Below are 23,330 nucleotides of genomic sequence, written 5' to 3'. Positions count from 1 at the left end.
TCTGTCACCAAGGCTTACAGTTTTTGAGAGTGTCATAGAAATGGGCTCAGACGGTATTTAATCTTTCGAGCCTGGCGTCTGTCAGGCAGCTTACTGCCTTCGAGAGTCATCCAAGTTATTTTTTGTATCTGTAGTTTATTCCTTTCAGTTGTCGTTGTATTGCGCTGTATAGGTGTGTCTTCATGTGTTTGTTTTGGCTACAGCCGTTCTAACCGAGCTGGGATGCTCTCTCGTCATGATTTTCATTCGTGTTTCCCTGATGGTTAGGTACGCTGACCAGCTCTTCATGTGCTTACTTACCATCGTGCAGCCTCTCTGCAAGCTCTCAGTTCACATCTTCTGCACATTTTTTAATCAGATGGTTTGTCTTCTTACTGTTTGGTGTAAAGAATTTCTTATATATTGCAGAACTAAGTGCTTTGCTGGATGTGTTACTTCCAGATCACTTCTCCCAGTCTGTAACTTGTCTCTTATCGTTTAACACTGACTTTCATGAGCCAGGTTTGTTTTTTTCATTTTGCTTAAGTCCAGTTTATTGTCTAACTTACGGATCTGAGAACTGTTTGCCTAACTCCAGGTTACAAAGGTTTTCTCCTATATTTTCTTCTAACATTTTTTTACTTTGAAGTTTTATTCAAATATATCATTTATTTTAAGTTAATCTTATAAGATATGATATTTAGGTCAGGATTCAGTGTTGTACATACAGATATCCAGTTTCCAGCACTACTTTTTGAGAATAATATCCTTTTTCCTTTGAAATGCCTTTATACCTTTGTCAAAAACCGTGTGGACAAATGTATGTGAGTCTCTTTTGGAAATCTCTATCCAGTTCTATCAATCTATATGCTTATCCCTTTACAGATTTTATATTTTGATTTATAACAGCATAACAGTAAATCTTGAAACCTATTAGTGTTCTTTCTCCAATTTTTTTTTCCTTTTCAAAACGTTTTAACTATTCAAGTTCCTTTGCCTTTCCATGTAAGTTTTAGAATTGACTTGTGTATATCTACAGCAAGTATATATAGACAAAACCCCTGGGATTTTGACTGGAATGGAAATACAGAGAGTGAGATCAATGTTTGGAGAACTGAAATCTTTCTGATATTGAGATTTCCTATCCATGAACATGGTATGTGTCTCAAATTGTTTAGGTATTCTTTTATTTATTATATCAACATTTTGGCATTTTGTACATAAAGATCTTTTATAGAATTGTTATATTTAAGTCTAAATATTTCATTTTGGTTGGCGCTATTATACATGACAGAACTGTGATTGATTTTTGTGTATTGACCTTGTACCTGGTAACCTTGCTGAATTCACCTAGAAGTTCAAAGTTGATTTCATTGTCTTTTTTTTTTTTTAGTATATTTCTGGGCATTTTCCCATAAACAATCATGTTGTCTATAAATAGTGACAGTTTTCTTTCTTTCTTTCCAAAATATATGACTTTCATTTCCTTTTCTTACCTTATTACAGTGGCTAGAATTCCACTGTGATGTTGAATAAAAGTGTACATCCTTGCTTTTTTCACAATCTTGAGGGGAAACGCATTCAGCTTTTCACTGTTAAATATGATATTAGCTGTAGGGCTTTTTTGTTGATAACTTCATCAAGTTAAGGAAGTTACCTTCTATTCCTGGATGGCTGAGAGCTTTTATCATGAATTAATGTTGAAATTTGTTAAATTTTTTTCTACTGCAATTGATATTCTTACATACTTTTCTTCATAAGGCTGTTAATATGGTGGATTGCATTAGTTCCCTTTTTAATAGACTTTATTTTTTAGAACAGTTTAAGATTTACAAAAAAAAAAATTTTTTGAGAAGTTAGTACAGAGAGTTCTCTGATACCCCACACCATTTTGCCCTATAATTGATATCTCATATTAGTATGGTGCACTTGTTAAAATCAGTGAACTAGTGTTGATACCTTATTAATTAGTGAAGTTCATATTTTATTCAGAGTTCCTTAAGTTTTACCTATGTCCTTCTTCTGTTCCAGGAACCTATTTAGGATATCATATTATATTTGGTCATTATATCTCCCTAGACTCCTCCTACTGGCATTGACATTTTCTGAGATTTTCCTTGTGTTAGATGACCCTGACAGTTTTCAGGAGTACTGGTCAGGAATTTTGTAGAATGTCACAATATTAGAATTTGTATGATTTTTTTTGTCATCATAGACTGGGGCTCTGGAGTTACGGGAGGAGGATCCCAAGGTGAAGTGCCATTTTCATGATGTCACACCAAGGGTACGTACTGTCATGGTTTATCGCTGTTGAGGTTGACCTCAGTCTGTGCCAATAGTGAGCTGGACATTAGTTCTTACTCACGTCTACAATTCTAATCCATTATCACGTGGATCATTCTAGCCTCCTCCCCCTGCTCATCTGCAAACCTCCATCAGTGAGACACTGGCTTCTACCTTCCACCACCTAGTGACTTAGTTGTTCGAGCCCAGTATACCATATATCAATATCAGAATTTTTAACCCATGTTCCCATGAGAAGCAACTTTAGCAGACAGAGTACAGTGTGAAGATGCAGTTCCTTCTGCCTTAGTCCAATAGACTCCACTCGTTTCCGAAGGAGATGACTTAGGTCGCCCCTTTCCCCTCCCGCACCCTTCAGTGGGGTTGTTCACACGTTTGTAATACAGTTAGAGCCTCCTGTTACAGTCTGCGTTCTTTCCCGGCATAGTCCGATCTCTTAAGTGTTTTGTTGTTGTTGTTAATTTGCATATATTGAAACAAGGGTTTCTCTGTCTATTGTTTTTCCTTTTACAAAATGTCATATAGTTGGAATCATACAGCATGCAGACTTTCCAGAATTTTTTTTTCACTTAGGAATATATATTTAAGATACCTCCATGTCTTTTTGTGACTGGATAGTTCACTCTTTGTAAGACTAAGTAATATTCCATTGTGTGGATGTTCCATAGTTTATTTGCCTAAAGGACATCTTGGTTGCTTCCGGTTCTTGGCAACAGATAAATAAAGCTGCTATGAACATTCATGTGTAGGTGTTTATGTGAACTGAAGTTTTCCAGTCAGTCAAGTAAATACTTAGGAGTGTAATTGCTGGTTCCCGTGGTGAGCCTGCTTAGCTTTGTGAGAAATTGCCAGATTTTCTTCCAAGTAGCTGTTCCACTTTACATTTTTACTGGCAATGAATGAGCATCTCTCATCCTCACCGGCAGTCAGTACTGTCAAGATTTTTTTTTAGCTATTCTAATAGGTGTGTGATCGTATCTCATAGTTTTAACCTGTAATTCCCTAATGATAAATGATGTTGAAATATCTCTTCATATGCTTATTTGTCATCTGTGTATCTTTTTTGGTGAAGAGGTGTCTGTTAAGCTGTTATCCATTTTATAATTGGGCTATTTTCTTATTGTTGAGTTTTTAAGAATTCTTTGTGTATTTTGGATACAAGTCCTTTATCAGATACTTGTTTTACAAAACTTTCTTTCAGTCTGTGGCTTTTCTTTAAGATGTCCCAGCAGCATCTTTCACAGAGCAGAAATTAATTTTGATAAAGTCTGTTGTTGTTTTTTTTTAACCCACTTCTTTTTTCATGGATCATGCTATATCTAAAGACTCTTCCCGAAACCCAAGGTCACCTCAATTTTTCGCCTGTGTTACCTTCTAGGTGTCTTGTAGTTTTGCCTTTTAGATTTAGGTCTGATCCATTTTGAGTTAGTTTTTGTAAAAGGTGCATGGTCTGTGTCTGGATGCATTTTTTGCATGTGGCTGTCCAGTTGTTCCAGCACCAGTTTTTGGAAAGACTACCCTTGTCCATTGAATTACCTTTGCGCCTGTATTTGTGTGGATTATTTCTCTTCTGTTCCATTGGTCTGTGTTCTTCCAGCGGTACATCCCGTCTTGATTACTGTAGCTTCATATATAGATTAATTTTTCAAATACCGAATCAGCCTTCCATTCCTGGGACAAACTCTACTTAATTTTGGTATATTTTCTTGATGTAATTCTTGATTTGATTTGCCAGTACTTTGTTGTGAATTTTTACATCTATGTCCATAAGAGATACTGTCCTGTACTTTTCCGGTTACTGGGGTTTTTTTATTTTGATATTGGAATAATTCTAGCCTCCTAAGATATTTTGGAAAGTATTTCCTTCTCTTCTGTTTTCTGAAAAAGGTTGTGCTGAACTGATGTGTTAAGTGTTTGATAGCGTTTCCTGGTGAAATTATCCAGCCCCAGTGATTTCAGAAGGTTTTAAACTGTGAATTCAATTCTTTGGTACTTACAGGAGGGTGTCAGTTGCCCGCTTCATCTTAGATGAGCTTTGGCAGTTTGCAGTGCTTGATCATTGGACTAGTGCATCAGTGATGTTGAATATTGTGAATAGAGTTATTTGTAGGAGAACCTTTTTGTCCATTTAATGTCTGTGAGCAGTGACATCCCCTTGTTCACGCATGTTCATGCATGTGTGTGTTGATGTTTTGTTGGGGTTTTTCTTATCAGTCTGATCCTGGAAACCTAGAGGGGAGCTTGGACACCGTGTGCCCTTTAAGTGTCAACGAACCAACCTGACCCGATACTGCCGCACCATCAAAGCACCGGATACGCTTCCAGGAATGAACCGAGGACACAGGGGCCCGCCTCCCACCCCCTTACCCTGAACTGTGGTGTGCTGTCCTGGGCCTGAGAGCCCTCGGAAGGTTGGAAACCTGTCAAATAGCTGTGACCCGTGCACAGGCAGCAGGCTCGGTGTGGTGGCGGGGATCCTACGGACACGGCACTGCTCCCTGTGCTCGGGGAGGGGGCAGGCCGAGTCTGTGGCCCCCGCGCAGTGATCAAGGTGCTCCCCTCGGCCTGGCCCTGAGGACAGACTGGGCCCTGACGCACCTGTGCACCTGCGCGTGCCCTGGCTGCAGGTGGCCGTGCAGAGCCCCGAGGCCTGGGCAGCTGATGGACGGCTCATCATCAGGAAACCACACCCCATAACAAAGGTTACCCCCCAAAAAACAACTCACCCCAAGAACTCTGAATACGGTGCTCTCCAACACTGGCTTTTGGATTTAGTCTGGTTTTGCACAGGTCCCGGGTGGAGGCACTGACTCTGAGAGCTGCTTAGACTAATTAATGCATTTGCTCCCTACAGGGTGAAATTGAGATTTCAGATACATTTATAGGACAGTGTGCTTAATTGCTAAATATTGCTTTTTTTGAGCTGTTTTGCCTAATATATTGCCTGATGATGTGCAAAGGGACAAACGGTTTCCCATGAAAAACTGACAGTGAAGCTGAAAGTGTTTGATAAACTCAGTGCTGACATGTGGGTGTAGACACGGTGCTTTTATCACACCGTGCTTTCATACTTGGGGAGAAGGCTGCTCTGTGGTCTGGCGGCTGTCTGTCCCAGTGGCTCTCGAGGCTGGGGCTCGGGTGACGGCCCTGGAGAGGCGCCGTGGGGTCTGGGAGCTGTCCTGTCTCCAGCGCAGTTTGCACATGCCTCTCGCTGTATTTTTTCAGGTTTAGTGAGTCCCGGGCAGCTCTGGAAAACCCGGGCAGCATCCTGTCCCTGGGCCACAACACGGGCAAGGAAACGCAGCAGCTTAGTGCTCTCGGAGGAGGCCGGACACCGGCCTCTGCGTCTTCCAGCACCGGCAGCCGGTTTTTTCTCTGCTGCTTTTCCAAGATCTCTTTTGCTCGAAGTTCCCACCAGGCTGCTTGCTTTTCTTTTTTCTTCTTTTTTTTTTTTTAAGTTAGGCACAACAACAACAGTAATAACGATTAGCAGTTTGATTTCAAAACGCTTTCTGAAGAAATCACAGTAAACAGAGTCTGTTTGCCTAAGGAAACCCTGGCAGCCATCAGCCAGTCACACCACGGCATGTGCTAATGAACCCAAAGCTGTTAATGTGGTTTCTTCAGTTAAATTGATTCATGAATTTTGAAGAGAACATTATCTAATGAATTTTCTTTGAATAGAAAGCAATTAAAAGGACAAATCAGTCTGATTAACCCCAAAGTCACCCTCCTGTCACAAATGGTGTACAGTTTGAAATTATATCATAAAAAACTAGAGCACGTTTGCTGTCTCTCTGCCCTCTGCTAATCCAAGTAAATTAATGAACAACAAAGTCAGTTTCTTCACTGACCCTTTTCTAGTATCACCTGGATTATGCTGATGTTTAATTTGCTTAATGTTATAATAAAGACTAAACAGATTTTTTTTCCCGGTGAAGTGATTATCGTTCCCTTCAGTTAAGAAGTGATTTTTATTATTTAAACACGCGTGTAAGGGTGTGTTTCCTTTAAGAACCAAACTGCACTTTGCCAACTTGGCACAGGTGTAATTAGTGCCCTCTGGACACACTCTGGCACACCGCTCCTGCCCGTGGGGGCCGTCCCTTTGTCATTGACATCAGGATCCCCTGCCCCGCCCCTCCCCGCGGGGGACACAGCTCCAAGTCCAGTGCTCCCCGGCGGAGACATGGGTCCCCTTTGGAAAGACAATAGGTGTCAATCCCCACCCACCTCCTTCATGACTGGAGTCTCTCCAGCAACCTCCACGCCCAGGAAACGGCTCCAAACCTGGAGCGCTCACCTCCTCGTTCCTGCAGCAGGATGAAGAGCAAACACAGTTTGATGTGGTCAGCCAATTAAAACGGGAATAAAGGTATTTTGTCTTTGCAGCCCTGCTCGTTACAGAGGCCTGTAGCCAAGGGCACCGCCAGCCCATGTACATGGTGTTTGGCATTCCAGGCCTGCTCTCCGTGGGGTGTGGACAGCCAGCATAGTACCACAGCCTGGCCCCTGGCTGTGGCTTCATCCTCCTGTGTCCCCGCTGAAGAGGGAAATTAACCAGCAGTACAGAAGCTTCCAAAGTCGGCGTGCGGGCAGGGCCTCGTGTGCTGATGGACTGAACTGCACGCTGATCTATACCCGCCCGGGTCCTGCGTGGAGCTCGGGGAGGATGGGAGGAGGGTGCAGACGGTGATGCATCGTTAGGGGATGCTGGCGAAGGGGCTAGCCTCACGCCTGTCCCTCCTTGTTGGGGGCTTGGTGACAGGCTGCGTGTGGCGCTGGGCTCTAACTGAGGTGACACCACGGTCTGTGTGGCTGTGCTTCCTCTCTCAGGACTGGCAGCTATTTATAGCCGAGCTGTTGGAGCCGTTTGTCCAAATAACGTCATTCTGCATTCTGCCTTTCAGATTCCTTCACCAGGCAGGTGTTATGGAAGCTGCTGAAGGCTGTGAAATTCGGAGAAACGGTTTCTTACCAGCAATTAGCAGCCCTGGCAGGCAAGCCCAAGGCCGCGCGGGCCGTGGGAGGAGCAATGAGAAGCAATCCTGTGAGTTGGCGTCCCCGTGGGTCGCGGCGGCCGCAGTCGGCGGGTGGGCCCGGGCCTGGCACTCGGGGGGTCCAAGTGGTATTTGCATCAGCGTGTTTGGGAGGCGACTGGGCTGCGGTGGGTGGGGCAGAGAGGAAGCGGTGCTGATAGCGTGGGCGGCACTGGTGGGTCCCCCCACTGTTTTGGTGAAGGAGGAAGGGAATCTTTCCCACCCCCACCAGCCCCACCCCCAGGGTGCCTGTCAGAACCACAGAGTGGCTGGTCACAGGAGCTCAGGGTGGCGAGCCTGGAGTGGTGCCGAGCAGACACCCGTCCGTTATTCAACAGCAGTGCTGAGGGTGCCAGACCCTCTCCAGGTGCCGGGAGAACAGACAGAAAAGGCCATCCACGTGGAACCTGCACTCTGGAAAGACGCACGTGCTGGGGACACACCCCCATTCCCCGGGGCTTCGCTCTGTTAGGAGGTCCAGGCCATGGGCCTTGGGGCCTGGCGCCTCCCCATCTTCCAGCCTGTCTCCCTGGGAGTAGCTCTGTCCCCAGGCTCCTCCATGTCCTGGTCCCTCCTGTGCATCTGCAGTCAGGTCTTGCTGAGAGCAAAGCTCACACACCCCAGAGGCCATCTCCCCGGAGGACAGGGCCAGGCCTGTCTTACCCAGGAAGGCAGAGGTCGCCTCTGCTCCCCGACACGCTGTGCGTGGGCTGCGGGCTGTCCAGGTTCGAGAAGGAAGTCAGCATGAGTAGAGGGGAGGCGATGATGGGGGCCTGGCCAAGGCCACACATGCCGTGGACCCTGCGGGTGGGCAGGAGGGTGCCCTTGTCCACACAGCAGCTTGGCCCGCAGGGAGACCCCACACGCCTGTGTGGAGCCCTGGAACATTCCCAGTCTCACTAGCCCCCAGTGCCTGCCAGGGCCTGCTGTCACGTTAGAACAGTTTCTCCCTAGAGCTATAGGGAAGTGTCCACGGTGGTCGGTGACAACTGGCCTCTGAGGAGAGCGCATCTGACATCATGGGATGCGGAATTACTACATCACAGAGACACTGCTTTCTTAAAAATCTCAGTGGCTTTGCTCTGTGTCCTCAAAGCTGTCTCCATCCCTGCTCACGGGGAGCCTGGCGTTTACGCACACGGCCCGCAGCTCGCAGCAGCCCGAGAGCAGAGCCCGGGCCTCCGGGAGGTGCAGCCACGCGGCCTTTCACACAAAGCTTGTTACTTGAGCGGCAGGCCCTGCAGGTTGGTGGGGGCTGTACCGTCTCCACGTGCATCTGATCTGGAGAAGAGTTTTCTGTGCTATTAAAAATCCCGAACTGTCAGGAACGATGTGTGGTACGGACGACACTGCACACCGACCTCCCCTGTCTCTGCGTGTCCCGCGTCCTCGGTGACGAGGGCTGGTGGGCGCAGGCAGCATTCCGTTTTGCACCTGTTGAGCTTGAATGGCAGTGGCCCTGCTGCGTCATGGCGCACACCTCCTCCACGCCCTGCAGGTGCATGCGGGTGGTCCTGAGTTAAATTTCTGGATGTGACTTTTCACGTTTCCCAGCAAAGCTTAAGCTGTGCCTTCCCGCTGAGAGGCCACTGTCTTCTCCAAGGGTGACTCTGCTCTAGACAGAGCCCATTCAGACACTGGGGCACCAAGGTTCCATGTGATGCCTTGGGGATGACGTTGGGAGGCCCCCTTGGTCCCCTCCTGCGTCACGGAGGCGCCATTTTCTGTGACGTTCTCCCCGTGTCCCAGACCCACCCCTGCTTCAGGCCGGGCTTCTCCCGGTCACGCCCTCACCGAGGTTCGCCCGAGTCCTCAGTGTGCACACCTGTCTGCTCTGCGGGCAGACAGCTCTGCTAGCTGACGTCTGCAGTGTGTCTCCCCGGCCTCTCGCCGTCCAGCGGCTCCTCGCTCTCTGGGGGGAGGCCGCGGCCAGGCAGCGATCGCGCTTGTGGCAATACTCAGAATCATTTATTGTCCTGCAAACGGCATGAGTCTCCCCTCCTGCTATTAATCTCTACGAATGTCTCTGCCCAAGGATGGCCTCAGTCACTGAAATTTATAAAACAGGATCTCACAGGGCTCAAAACTCTAATGTCCACAAAGTCCCCGTATTGACACCACCGTCGGGGGCCTGAACCCAGGTGGCCCTGAGGACACACTGAGGACTCTCCCTTCTCGGGCCCTCCTGTGCCGCGGGCCCCAGGGTGGCCCTGAGTCCTCCGTGGCCTTTCCCTGCGCGTCCCTCTGTGGTTGGGCACCACCCATGACTCACACAGGGACCTTGACTTGACAAGAAGGTTGCAGAGGTGCCGGCAGCCACGGGACCCACGAGCCACCTCCAGGAGAGGCGCAGACACCGCGGACGTGCTCCTGCTGCTCGGCCCGGCGGAGTGAGCCTCCTCCCGGGGCTCCGCAGAGTTGATGGAAAGAACCTCCTTAGAGCAAACGGGCTGAGGGGTCCACAGGGTGGCCCTGGGGGCCTGACGGAGAACGCGGCCCTGCTCAGGTCTCCCTTCTTCGGGGCTGAGGGCGAGGGGCCCGGCCGCAGAACCACACATGTGGGTCCAGCACGGAGGCCGAGTCGGTGAGAGGTCGGCATTGAAAACATCTCCGTGTTCAGGCTGAAAAGAGCCAGAGTGCATTTCGGGGAGGAGAGTGAGAAATGGACTTGGAGTGTCGCAAACCCCAGGAAGCTCCCTGCGCACTCGCTCCTTGGGTGGCTCGGAGGGAACAGGGGCACGTGGCGGGTCAGACTCCAGCGCTTGCTCTTGGCGTGGCCGCCTCTCGCCCGCTGGAGGGAGGGGTGGTTTCTGCTGTTGTTGGGAAGTCACATCCCATCCTCAGCCCTGGATTTTTGCAGAGTTTTCCATGAAGAAATTCACAGCCCAGGTCGGATGGCCTGGCAGCCTTCCAGAAGGCCCCCTCTCGGTCCCAGCCTGGAGGATGGTCAGTTTTCTGGTGGAACACGGCCCTCCCCGATCAAGCACCCTGCAGTCACCCTCGGACAGAATTTGCTAAATGCAGTTCAAAGGCAGTCAATACTCGCACAGAGCATTTCCCCACCTTCTTCCAAACAAACGCATTCCTGAGGAGTTAGTTTATTCACAGATCGCCACGAGCGCTAATGACCCCCCGAGTCTTGTTCTGCCAGTCACCCGGATGGCTGTTGATAAAGATTTAGCATCATGTTCTGAGTGTCAGGGCTGTCAGTGGGGCTGAACCATTTGACCAGAAGAAGAAAACGCACAGGGAGCTATTGATTACAGCTTCTCGGTGTCACTTGTTCACCAGGATTTAGGTATTGATGAGCCGCGAGTGAAAACAAGCCTTTCCCTTGTGGGCCGCTGCCCCCGAGAACAAAGGCGAAGTTGGAGAAAACACTCAGCCGGCACCAGAATCACAGGGATTCTGTTATTGATTGAAAGGCCCCTTCGTGTTATTTTTGCTGGAGACAAATCTATGGGTTTGGAAGTTCTATAGCTTTTGAGAAAGGGTCTGTGTAAGCGATGGATTCGCGTATCGGGTGAATCAGGTTTCCCAGCGTGAAGATCTCAGGGCAGCTGCGATAGCAGGAGCTGCTTGGTTATTGATAAAAATTGCAGCCTATGCAGCACAGGCTTCACGGAGAGGGCCCAAAGGGTGTGGACCCTTTGAAACGTCCTTAGGGCCCCAATACATTCTGGCAGGTTTCATTATTTTAAGAGTCTGAAACTCGACACCAAAATTAACACAAACAGAAGCAGCGTTCCCGTTTCTAGAGGTGAAGGTGGTGCGTGTTTGGTAAGTCACCTGTTCTCCATCGCCACGTACGAGAGAGGAAGACGGGGCAGAGCGGTCGTTCCAATTGCCATTCCGGGCGAGCGGTCCTGTTATCTGCATGATGTATGGAAACAGGGAGAGAGAGAGAGGTTCGCGTTACGCACTGCCACAGTTTCATAGCTTGTTGGGGGAGAGGGCGGGAAATCCACACTCACCTGTGAAATCTGCCGTTAGGTAGGAAAATTGAATTGGTGCCTAAATGTTTGTAAAACTAAATTGAATTCAATGTCTCCCTCTTTATCAGTCCAAAACTTGAACTGTATGTTATCTGATCGTGTCCTCACAGCAATTAACGTGACTGTTGTATTTGATAAAAAACCCTCAGTCAGAGCAAACATTCCACCCTTAAAGTTCCTGTCCCTCCCGCCAGGCAGATGGGAGGCACGTGCCGTCTGCAGGACCTGGAGGTGCGACTGCTGCTTGCTGGGTTAAACCACGCTGGGAAGGGAGTCCGCTCACTCTCACCCTCGCCACGCAGGTCGGGGATAGGACCCCGTGGGTGCATGAGTCACCACAGCAACCCAAGCTCCTGGTCTGTGAGCTGGCGAGGTCGGACTCCCACCTCCGGCCAGCTCACCACCAGCGCCCCGGCCCCCCGCAGCAGTGCCCCTGCGGGCAGTGTGCTTTGCATGTGACCTCGGGCTAGAGGCCCTTCCCGAGTCCTGAATGGCTGCTTGTCAGGACCCTTGTGCAAAACACCTTGGACCCCCCCAGAGCCCCACGCAGTCTGCATCCCTGTGTTTGGTGGCTCCTGGCGTGTGGCTCCCTGGCATGTGCCGAGTGTGCCTGACCTGTGTCCAGTGGCTGCCCAGGAAGAGAGGTCAGCAGCCCCAGACGACCCCCATCCACTGTGGTTTTCAGGGTCCATAAATTACATCCCTTTCTCCCCGCCGTGTTCTGAGCCAGCTAAGACCTGGCTAAAGGACATCATGACACTCACTTTCTTGGGATAAAAGTTTGGCTGGAGAGGTGGCGTGGCCGGCTCCTAGGAATTCCCACCAGTTAGACCTGACGGGGGGGCTACGAAGCGCGTGGGCTGGTGGGGTGAGGCCTGGGTGTGGCTGCAGGGATGACAAGCAGCCAGTGGGAAGGGCCCCTCTCGAACCCAGCGCCCCAAGCCCTGGTGTCCAGTCTCCGATGTGGGGTATCAGATGTCCACAGGTCTGCGTGGTGCCACTCAGGCGAGGAAAGAATGTTCTGGGTGCAGGGTGACACCCTGTCCTGGGGCCGTCAGTGCCCAGCACCCAGGCCTGCCCACCTGACCAGCCCCCGGGAGCTGGGCCCTCGCCCTCTGAGGCTGGGCCAGCCCTGCCCCTCCCCGGGGACTAGAGCTGCAGCGTTTTGAGCCTCAGGCGAGCTTCACCGGGAGGGTGAGGTGGGTGCACAGAGCCCAGCCTGTGCCTGTGTTTCCCGGCGCGTCTCAGGCACTGGCCCTGGGTGGCGGGCACTGCCCTGGGTCCCCGCTGCAGGGCCCCCTGACAGTCGGCAGCTCTCGGGTTGTATCTGGGCTTGTTTTCATTATTAAGTGGCCTTGCTGTTAGTGGGGTCGCTCTGTGGGCTCAGGGCAGGCACCTCACCACTCCACTTGTCTCCAGGGTAAAAGGCCAGGGCAGCTCTGTCTTTGCATTGAGCTTTTTGAGGGGGGCCAAGGACCTTGTGGAGGAGGGAGAGAGGGCATGGCCCTGGAGCCTGGGGTCCTGAATGGGGTCGTGGAAGAGCTGGCTGGTCCCTCCCAGCCCAGGATCAAGGTGGGGGTCGTGGCTCAGGTGGGAGCAGATGGGAACTGGTGGTTCTCGAACTTCCCATGTCCGAAGACTCAGAGGGAAGCAGGTGCACCTGGGCACGGGCGCATGAAGCAGAGGTCGGCAAACCTTTCCCACGAAGCCCTGGGCGCTGAGTGCATCAGGCTTTGCAAAAGCAGCCGCAGGCGGTATGTACCAGTGAGTGTGGCTGTGTTTCAGGGAAACTTTATTTACAAAAACAGGTGTGGCCTGCATGGGCCACGGCCACAGCCAGCCAGCCTGTGGGTTAAAGGGGCCTGTGTGAGTGCAGGATCCCCTGACGTCTGTTACCTCTTGGAGATGTTTGAGAATTTCACATCAAAACTCATAGCTTGGAAATACAGTTTTAAATTTTGTAGGTATACATAATAGATCACATGTGAAGTGAAATTAAGTTTCTCCTCCTAAATTTTAGCATCAAGGAATTCTCTAGAAGACGCCCCGCATTGGCCTCAGGCATGGGGTCTGTCCCAGTACCCCCGCCACCAGCAGCCTACGCGTGGCCGCGTCCCTGCAAGGCAGGCCTGGACCAGCCGTGCAGACCCCGTCGGCCCCGATCCCTGACTGATGGTGCTTCCTCCCTGTTTTCCAGGTCGCCATCCTGGTCCCATGCCACCGCGTGGTCTGCAGCAGCGGGGCCATGGGCAACTACTCGGGAGGCATGGCCGTGAAGGAATGGCTCCTGGCCCACGAGGGCAGCCTGGCGGGGAAGCCGGCCCGTGCAGGGCGCTCCCGCCCCGCCAGCACCTGGCGTGGGGCCCTGGGCGGCACTGCCAGCACCCAGCCTGCTGGCCGAAATTGAGCATCTATGTGGGGACAAGTTGACATATCCGTGTGGTGGCTGGCGGGAAGTGGGGGTGGGGGGCCCTTCCCTATTAAAGGAGCTAGAGAGTCCATGCTGCCTATCTGTTCTTACATTTACACCCACAGCACAGGGAGGCCCGAGACCAGGCCACCGCGCTGTTCCATCCTCTCACGCTGTTACTGTCCCACGTCTGATGCCTGTTAAATCAGGGATGAGAGGGTGGGGGACTGGCCACTGTGAGGGCGATGGCCCTGGAGGAGGGGCGTCTAGTGCCCCCAGAACCGCTGGCTGCCCCGGACACCGCGGCTGCGCCCAGAGCCAGCCAAGCCACGGGGGCCCGGGACCCCGGGACCCCGGGACCCCATACAGGTCCATCCCCTGAAACAGCAACCCACGCCCAGCATGCTCCCTGCCTTCCTTCCCTCTCAGCTGCTGAAGCTGCTGGTATGATGCTGAGGGAAGGGGCCGGCCCTGGAGGAGGTGCCTGTGGATGCGTCCACGTGGGGTCATATCAACCAAATAGAAAACAGCCACTTGCCAGAATGATCTGGGAAAACAAGCAGCAATTTGGGCTTGGATGTGGCTGAAATGGCACCTTCCTAAGGAGTTGAGTTTCACCCCGGCCTCTCCTGCCGCCCATGGCCTTAGCGTGCTCTGGACAGAAGGTGACAAGGGACGCCCATCTCTCCTTCCCAACACCCTGACGTCGACCTGGGAGTAGGGGTCACACGTGCAGGGGGTCAGCTCTTGTCACCAACCGGCGTGGGGAGTATTTCCCACGCCTGCCACACACCACAGTCTGATACTTCACTGTCATGTTGTCATTTTAACTTTATGAATTAATTAACTTATCCAAAAAAACATGAGGGGAACTTGTAGTTCTGTGTGGAAAAGTAAACCAGAGCATCTGAAATATGGAGAAAACAAGCTACACCCAGCTGGGCGAAAGAAAGCTTTGTCGGGCGCCTGTGACAGTGTCCACAACAGCAGATGCTCGAGTGGTTTGTGTGCTGTTGCCAGAAACCCAGGTGAAAATACAGCCTTGCATGTGCACGGCTCGGGGGCGCTTTATATTTCACATTACCTTAACACCCACAAAAATCAGGGGCCTAACAAACAGAACTAGACTTCTCTCACCAGTTTATGATTTATTACATCCTTTTCTTATATCAGCCAAATTAATTCTGGCTTTTTTTTTTTTTTTTTTTTTGCTCAGAAATAAAATATGACCATTACCCCATTCATTATCTTCTAACTTCGGTCCTTCTCAGGGCGTCTGTAAAGCAAGCTGAGTCAGGGAGCTGCGCAGGTGGCCGGTCTGCGGATGGGCCTGAATCTCCCTGCTCCATCCTCACAGGCAGCGAACCTTAACATGCCCTCGGTGAGCTGCCCGTCTCTCTGTTCCTGACGTGCTGGGAGGACAAGTGGGGGGTCTGGGGGGCTCTTTGCATCTGGGGGAGTGAGGGTGGTTGTGTTCTGAATTCTCGGAGGAAAATGCTTCGCTCCAGGGACAGACAGTCACCAGGACACCCTCCTCTGCCCAGAACAGGGCAGGAGGCTGTGCTGCCCGAGGTCTCCGTCTTCAGCCTGTGGGCCTGGGTGTGGTCCTGTCGGGCGCTTTCCAATAGAGGGCGCTGCCGCAGTGCGCTGGGCTGGGCTGGGCTGGGCCAGGCTGGGCTGGGGAGGCCCGACTGCTTCTGCTGGGGGATGGGTTTGAAAATGGGGGCAGGGTAGACCTCTCCAGTGAGCCGCCTCTGTGACAGCCCCCAGAGCACACGTTGTCACGGGGCTGCTGGCGGAAGGGCAGGCCCCTCTGCAGCGCCGTCAGACCCTGAGGACATGTCCCACGTCACCCACACCCTCTGCACGCAGACCGCCCCTGGGCCTGGGGAGCAGGGGTCCCCTGGGCGATGGGCGCCTCCCACTGTCACCTCCAGGCCTCCAGGCCTGCTCCAAGGGAGGGTCCCGGGCCGAGCAGCCACATGCCTGCAGCCAGCAAGGGCCCGGCCCCCGCGGGGCACAGCCACGTCTGGCCAGGGACCCGCAGCAAGGCTGTCCGAGCTGACCCCGTGCCTCTGCAGCCTGGCCCTGCTGTTTGGGCCATGCCCTTGGTGTGGTACAAAACCACGTTCTGTTTCCAGTCTCCCAGGGCTTCCTCGGCCCTGTCAGAGCAAACTTGATAAATGCCCCGAGGTCCCTACTCGGAGCATGGCTGTGTACCGCTCCGGGACGGGCTCCGGAGGCCAACATGAAAGGCCCGCGCAGTCGCCCAAGGCCGCTGCCGCCGGAGGGGCAGCACGTTTATGAAAGTCAAGAGGAAAAGAGGCACAAAGACAAAACTATTTTCCCAACGAAAAGAAATGTCGAAACAAGAAAGCTGTGTTCTTTGGCCTCGGCCCCGGGCCCCCCACGGTCAGGTCCCCCCTGCCATTCAGCGCGGGACTTTGACCGCTGACACCTGGAGCCCAGCGGTGGGACAGCAACTCGGCCGGCGTGGGCTGTGCTCGCCCGTTCCCAGAGACCCGGGTCGGGAAAGGCGCAGGGATAGTGTTTGTTTTTGCGGAACCACAGTGGTGATGAGGAGCTGCCCCTGGCCGCGCGGGAAGGGTCGGCATGTTCTCCTCCCTCTCCTTTCACCCATGAGGGGCAAGGCTGTCCAGGATACCCAGCCCTGCGCACCGCGTCCGTGGCTGCGGACAGTGATGGAGCCTCGGCAGGCGTCCGACCTCTCTGTCCTAGGGAGGAGGGGCTGTGACTGCAGCAGCCAGGGTGCCTTGGTGGGGGCCGCGCCAGCCAGGGGTCTGGAGGAAGTCGTGGTGGGAGTCGGGACGCCACGCAGGCCAGCGTGTTTCTGAGGAAGGGAGCGGGCTCACCTCGGAGGTGACAGCTGGGGTTTTTAGCTCGCGTGCACTTACCCAGCAGAACAGAAACAGCAGAACCGCGGGGGCGGCGCGGTCCTTGGCTGGAGATGGAGGGTGTCCTCTCTCACGGGAATATCTCCTTGGGTGCACTTCTCACCCAGGCCCTTGGCTCTCCACCCCTGCAAGCTCTGTATTACCCCAAACCTCCTCTTCTGAGCAGCCAAGCATGTCCAGGGTAGGTAGTGTTATACTGAAACCATTTCTTTGTTTCTTAACCTGTCATGACCAGCAGTGATATCCCAGAGAAGTCTTCCTTTGAGGCTGCAGTGTCAGAATAAAAACCATCCGTGTAGTTTCTTAAAACGTTTTGAAAGTGGTGTTGAGATCCAGCGGGAGCCTGTAGGGTTTAGGAGCCGCTCGGGGGGGCCCACCCGACAGGAAGCCCCTGGCAAAGCATACAGGTGAGTACTGGCGGCCGAGTCCCCATGTCCTTGGTCCCCATGTCCTCAGTCCCTGCAGGCTCACCGGTGCGGCCGGCATGGCCACAGCTGGAAGAGGCAGGTGTACGGCTGGATCGATGCGAGGACGGTTCCTGCCGCCTAAGAGCTTGCCGAAGTCCTTAGCGTTGTTTCGGTTTCAAGCTGAATCATAGGTGGACTCTGAAATGACAGATAAATTGTCTTAATGTGGGACACACAGAAAAAAACAAGAGTTTGTTTTATTTTACTCAAAAGGCTCTCAGAAGACGAGTTGGGAAGCCCCCCCTTTCCCTGCAGCCCCCGGGCTGTGCCACGCCTCGGTCTCCGCACACCTCGTTGGCCTGTGGGTTTTCTTGAGACTGTCCTGGTGGTGGGGTCATGGGGAGGGGCAGATGGAGGCCCGAGGTGAGGCTTGAACTGTGTTTGGCCTCCCTCAGCCTGTGTAGGATTTTTCTCTCTTGTTCATAGGCATTTGTTGTAAAGTTTGTGTTTGGGAAGCTGAAGTTCACATCAATTTTACCTGTTGTCAGCTTGAAAGACATTGAGGTTCAGATGGAACTCTGCAATGCGGCCCCTGTCTGTCTGTCTGCAGGAGCAGAATGGTGGTTGAAAGCCAGGCCCGGGGCCTGGAAAAACTGCAGGTACCGGCCCGTCTCTCAGTGACTGAGGGCGGCCGTCCAGAGCCCCCGGACCCCGTGGCTCCGGCTGCGGACAGATGGAGGGCATCTGGCCTCCATCACCAGGGCGGCCCTGATAGGATCTGCGCCGGGCGGGCAGGGTGGACAGGGACGAGGACGGCGCCTTGATGGATGAAAGGATGTCGTTAACAAGCCTTTAAAGTTCCTCATTAATGTTTTTTTCACTGCAAAAAGCCACAAGGAAAAACTCCACGTGGACAGCAGTTAAGATCGATCCCGAGAAGCGTGGTGCCGGTGCCGCTGGTGCCTGCAGACACCCCCCTGCTTACCAGCTGGTTTGGAGCTGTCCCCCTGGGGCGGGGCAGGGGCGGGTGGTGACTGCTCTCATCCTCTCCGTGACACTGTGGCCAGGACGCAGGGCTTCCCGAATGGTCACTGTGAGCTCTGGTGCAGGGGGACAGGGCGGAGTCTGCCCCTCCAGGGAGGCTGGCCCCAGGAAGCTCTCTGAGCAAGTGTGTGCGTGTCTCCTTGACTGTGCCATTCCTGGAGTGAGGGGTTGAGTGTGGCCAGGACGGAGCAGAGGGGCCGGAGAGCTTCACGTCTTTTCTTTCCTTATTCCTCAGCGGTTGGGTCATCGCCCCGGCACACACACCAGTGCGCACACACGCCTGGGTCTGTCTTCAGTCTTCCCGTTACACATCGTTCCTGTTTGGTTCCCAAAACAAGCAGCATGTGTGTTTCCAGACTGGTTTGTTGACTTAAATTAAGAAAAACCCAGCTGGAGAAAGTATCAGTGTCCAGCCATTGAGCAACATGTGATACTGTGCAAAAAGTATTGCTTTTGCCTGTTTTCATTGCCATGACAACAAGGCGAAGTGGATGCACATGTGAGACTTTTGGCAGGAGACGTGGGAGCAGGTATGCGGCTGAGCAGGCAGGTTTGGCCCCCGGGCCTGCGGGAAAGCTGTACTGTGGGGTGGGGTCACCCCCAGCCGCCCCAAGGCTTCTGAGGGGCCTGTGGCGGGGAGGGGTCTGGCCCTAGGACAGAGGAGCAGAAACGAGACTCAGATTTAGCTGAACTGAGACCAGGTTCTCCCAGCCTCTGTGAGCAGAGTACGAGCATGCGGCCCGTCCTCCCCGAGGCCAGTTCCCTGGTGGGGCTGCCAGCACCACAGACGCTCCAGGGGCCTGCCCCACTGAGTCCATGACTGGAACAGGGACAAGGAGGAAAGGCCAGCCCTGACCATGTCTGGGGACTTCATCCAGGGCCGGGAGGGGTAAGGAAACCTGGCAAGGGCACCTGGGGGTGTTGACCATCCTCACTGCCCGGCGCCTCCACCAGGCTGGGGGTCCCCCGGGGCAGGGGGCTGCGTCCCTGAGCCCAGCTCCTTACTTTTGATTCAGCCTTTATGGACAGGTTTCTTCGGGGAGTAAAACTTCCCCTCGTAGAGCTAAATCCTGTGGACGCTTGGAGATCCTGCCGGACAACAGACACTAGGTACGTGTCCGGTCCTGTTCCTGAGCAGGTGCCTCAGTGCCGGGGGGGCAGGGGGCCCGGGGCTCTCTGGGCTCCAGTCTGGCCGCAGCAAGCTCCCCGGGACTGGCCTTTCCTCCGTGGAACAGGTGCTGTGAGTGCTCTCAGGTGCTTCCTGCGTTGATCTGGCTGCCTTTTCTGATTCCTGAGAAGGGGGATGACAAATACGCCATTCACTGGAGAGTGAGCAGCACCCCGTGTAAATGGGCGGGCCTGGGCAGAGCCCTCGCCTTTGCTGTTGCTGCAGAGTCCCAGGGGAGAGGTCCTTTCTGGGCGTGTTACGGGTCCCCCTCAGCCACCCCCACCAGAAGTCTCCGTGTCCTCCGTGCTCACACCGGCCTGAGGGCCAACACTGGCCACCAGCGAGTGTTACGGTTAGGAGAGGGGCCTGGCCCTCCTCGGTGTCCCCACAGCTCCCAGCGCCCCTGGGATCCTTCCTTCCTCTTGCTCACTCAGGTGCCGCCAGGCCCCCGGCCCGCGCATCGCCGTGCTCAGCGGAACGTCTGCGAGATGCGGTTGGTGCCCAGCCCGCCCGCGGCCCCCGGCCCCCGGCCCACCCCAGGCACTGATGGTCCTCAGGCCCAGGAGCAGGTGGCGGGTGGGGCAACTGTGGCCCCTCTGCCTGGTCACTGGCAAGACTTCAAGGCTTGGCTCTGCGCTCCAGCACAGCAGAGAATATGATGACGGAATTCAGGAGTCACCACAGCTTCGTGGACTTCCCCTGCCAGTTTCTGGGCAAATGTTAACTAAAACTGCTGTGAGGGGCTGCTCCAGCTGTGTGTCCCTGAGCAGCACTGGGTGTGGGGCGCTGGCGAGAAGCATTCGGCCACTCGTCCCACCACCTCTAGAGACCCAGAAGGTCCTGGCCCGCCATGCGGTCGGGGGCTCCCGGGGGCCTCCTGGAGCCGGTCCCAGCTCAGGGCCTCCTCACGGGATGTGTGTGGACACCGCCCAACAGGCAAGGGGGCCGGTGCGGCAGGTGTTTGAAGGCCCAGAGGCCAACAGAGCATCAGAAGAAATAGTGAGGGAAAGTCAAGACACTGGGGCTGAGGGGCTCGTGTGACGCGCATGGAGGCGCTTCCTCCTCTCCCTCCGTGCGGCTCGTGCACACGGAGCTTCCGACGTGGAAGACGGCAGAGGCGGGGGTGTGCGGGCCTCGTCTGCTGCTCTCCTCGCAAGCAGAGGGGCCGTCCGAGCAGATGCCAGGGCTTCCCAGGAGGGAGCGCACCCTGGCGCCGGGGTCCCCAGGACCGGGAAGGGGAGCCTGTGAGGCTGGCAGCAGCTCGAACATTAGGGAGCATTCAGTTTTAAAATTTGTAGTTTTGTTGGAATAAACCATACATAACCAATGACAAAAGCAATACGAAGTGATTTTAAATCTGCAGTGTCCCTGGAAAAGGCCAAGTGTTGCATGGCCGACAGTCACCCAGTTCCTTTGTGTCCTCTCTCCCCGAGAGGGGAAGAAAGATAGAGCACCCCCACACACACCTGCCTCCAGGACAGGGTTCCAGGACGTTCTCTACGTGCCGCAGGGCCTGACCTGGGCAGGTGGATGTGCACGTCTGCCTTCCTGCAACCCACGGAGGGGGACAGCCGCCTGCCACCCCCAGGAGCCCTGCAGCGTGTGTGTCATGGCTGATTTCTAGGTCCGGCGTGTCCTCCAGCTGGAGGCTCTGGGTGACACACATCTGGGCCTCCGTGCGACTCCCCGAAGCCTGAAGAAAGCACGTTATCCAGCAGCGCGGGCGTCGGGGCTGAGCGCGCTGTGAGCGGGGCGGCCCGCAGCCCTGCACGCCTGCCCGAGGGGCCCCCGCTCCGTCTCCAGGCCAGGAGGCCGCGTGCCAAGCTGAGAGCACACATGTATTTAAAAGCTGCCTTTTCTTTGAGATGCAGAATGACACGTCTAAATATTACAACACCAAGAGGTATGTAGCTGTCGATACTTTTCCACGCAAACATCTGACTTCTGTGCCAGGAAGCAGTGTGACAGGTACTCTGTAGTTTCAAGCAAATTGGTCTCAGATGTAGATGAACAGATTTTCACGAGGCGGGAGGGAAGCTTGTGTGAGGCCTGAGCCTGTCAGGGTGCTGCAGGGCCCTTATCACTGATGGCCGCCGCCTCTTCTCCTTTCCCCCCACCCTCCCCCCTCATCTCCCCCACCTTCCCCTCACCCTCCCCCCTCATCCTCCCCCACCCTCACCATCCCCCCATCCTCCCCTCTCATCCTGCCCCCCACTCCCCCTCCCCTTCATCGTCCCCCCAAGGGATTCCTGGAGCCTCCACTCCCAACACAGGGCGTCTATCTGACACTCAGCCCGTGTCCACAGTGCTGGTTCTGAGCTCTCGGGCTGCTGTGGCCTCTGGGTCTCCATGCTGGGAACACAGCACCCTTCTGGCCTTCGCTCATCAGAAGCCCCTCCAGCCCTCGTCCCACTGCGGGGAAGGTGCTCCGGGGCAAGGAGCTGGGGCTGGAGCCAGCCTTTTCACTTCAGGGGCCACGTTGCTGCGCGAGCTGTGTGCCCTCTCCCCACCTTGGTTTCTGCAGCGGACTGAATGGCAGCCCCAAAGAGACACGTTCACGTCTAAACCCTGAACGCAGTGCATTTGGCCTTACTTGGGAAGAGAACCATTGCAGGGGTGACGGAGTGAAGAGTCTCAAGAAGAGGTCATCCTGGGTGATCTGTGGCCTTGAGTCCAGCGGCCGCATCCTCCTAAGGGCAGGAGAGGAGGAGACATGGGGAAGAGGAGACCCTGTGAAGATGGAGACCAAGGTTGGGGTGAGGAGTGCCTGGAGCCCCCGGGAGCTGGGAGAGTTGAGAAATAGTCCCCCGGAGCCTCCGGGGAGGCGTGGCCCTGCCCGCACCTGGGTCTGACTTCTGGCCTCCAAAGCTCTGGAGGAATGAGTTATTGCTGCTCTAAGCCCCGGTCTGCAGTGCTTTGGTTCCAGCCCCAGGGCACTGACATGGCTCCCCCATCAGCGAGGGGGGCACACGGCTCATCCTTACGTTGCCAGGCAGCAGGAGGTCATCCCGGGAGGCCCAGCCCGCTTCCCCGCCTGTGCTGAGCGCTCAGGGGGCGGTGGTCGCCCCATATCCAGCGTTAGAGCCAGACGGACAGAGCTGGGCTTGGACCCCTGTGAGGCTGCGGGACCCTGTGAGCGCGACACCCCTCTGCCTCGCCCAAGGGCAGGGTGGCCACGTACTTAGTCTTTGTGAGCCTTTCATGAACCAAAGTCTCTCTCGCCTTTCCCTGGCCCCTTGGCCGTCATTTGGGCTCCTTTTTGCAGCTTTGTCTGTGGCAGCGACAGGTGGGGATCTACAACCGTGTCCGTGGACACAGGTCGGCTGAGTGAATCACGGCACTTCTGTGCGCTGTCAGCCTGGCCCTGCGGCCGGACGTGGGTCTGCACTTACGGACGCGGGAAAGAGGGCCTTGACTCAGTGCGTGAGAAGGGCCAGGGATCATCAGTGTTGTTTCTGAAAGCAAGTGTTTAATTGTGTGTGCAAGTGTGCGAGTGTGAACTCGTGGGAGAGAAGCCATCAGAATGTTTACGCGGAGATGCTGTCTTGGTGGAAGGAGTTGGGAGGATTGCTGTGTGTGTGTGTGTGTGTCTGTTGTACTGCCTTCCAGCGTTGTTACCTTTTATAAAAGGTGTGTATTTATTATATGATCAGAAAAAAGAGGCTCCGTGATTGTGTCTTAAGGAGACACGTTTACATACAAATACGTGTACACACACACACACAGATGTCTGCACTTTTTGAAAGACCGTCTGTGGAGCACAGTGTGACGCTGATCATCTCCGTGTGAGGAGGTGGTGAGTCACTGTGCTTCCTTTTTGTGCTAATCCGGACATCCTGGTCTCTGCAGTGGAACTGCGTTAGGTTGGTACTTAGGAAAACACAGCCACCTACTTGAAGAAGCAGGGTTCCTGGTGGATGGAGTAGGACGACAGCGCTGGCAAACGCAGTCTGATCTCGCGAGTGGTGTCACCACCCCCCCGGCCACCGTTTATCAGACGACCCGTCTCCACGTGCAGGGCGCTGAGGCCTGGGAGCAGGGCGGGCAGTCTCTGAGTGCCCAGGCTGTG

At 54.2% G+C, this 23,330-nt stretch overlaps 1 protein-coding gene across 2 annotated transcripts in view; it reads left to right on the top strand.

Annotated features, from left to right (window-relative positions):
* MGMT (O-6-methylguanine-DNA methyltransferase) overlaps positions 1 to 13,816 on the top strand; it is a 230,785-nt gene extending 216,969 nt beyond the window's left edge. Inside the window, exons 4-5 of one of the 2 annotated variants that reach the window (XM_006179652.3) lie at positions 7,194 to 7,333; positions 13,515 to 13,816. In XM_006179652.3, the coding sequence (XP_006179714.1) occupies positions 7,194 to 7,333; positions 13,515 to 13,724 (350 nt within the window). In that variant the 3' untranslated portion in view covers positions 13,725 to 13,816. The remainder of the gene's footprint in view (positions 1 to 7,193; positions 7,334 to 13,514) is intronic. The other variant, XM_014554999.2, reaches the window with a different exon arrangement.
* The last annotated feature ends 9,514 nt before the right edge of the window (positions 13,817 to 23,330 follow it).

This window comes from Camelus ferus, chromosome 11 (assembly GCF_009834535.1).
Source record: "Camelus ferus isolate YT-003-E chromosome 11, BCGSAC_Cfer_1.0, whole genome shotgun sequence".
Taxonomy (NCBI): domain Eukaryota; kingdom Metazoa; phylum Chordata; class Mammalia; order Artiodactyla; family Camelidae; genus Camelus; species Camelus ferus.
Note: the sequence above shows the minus strand (reverse complement) of the source record. Positions and strands in the feature narration are given on the sequence as shown.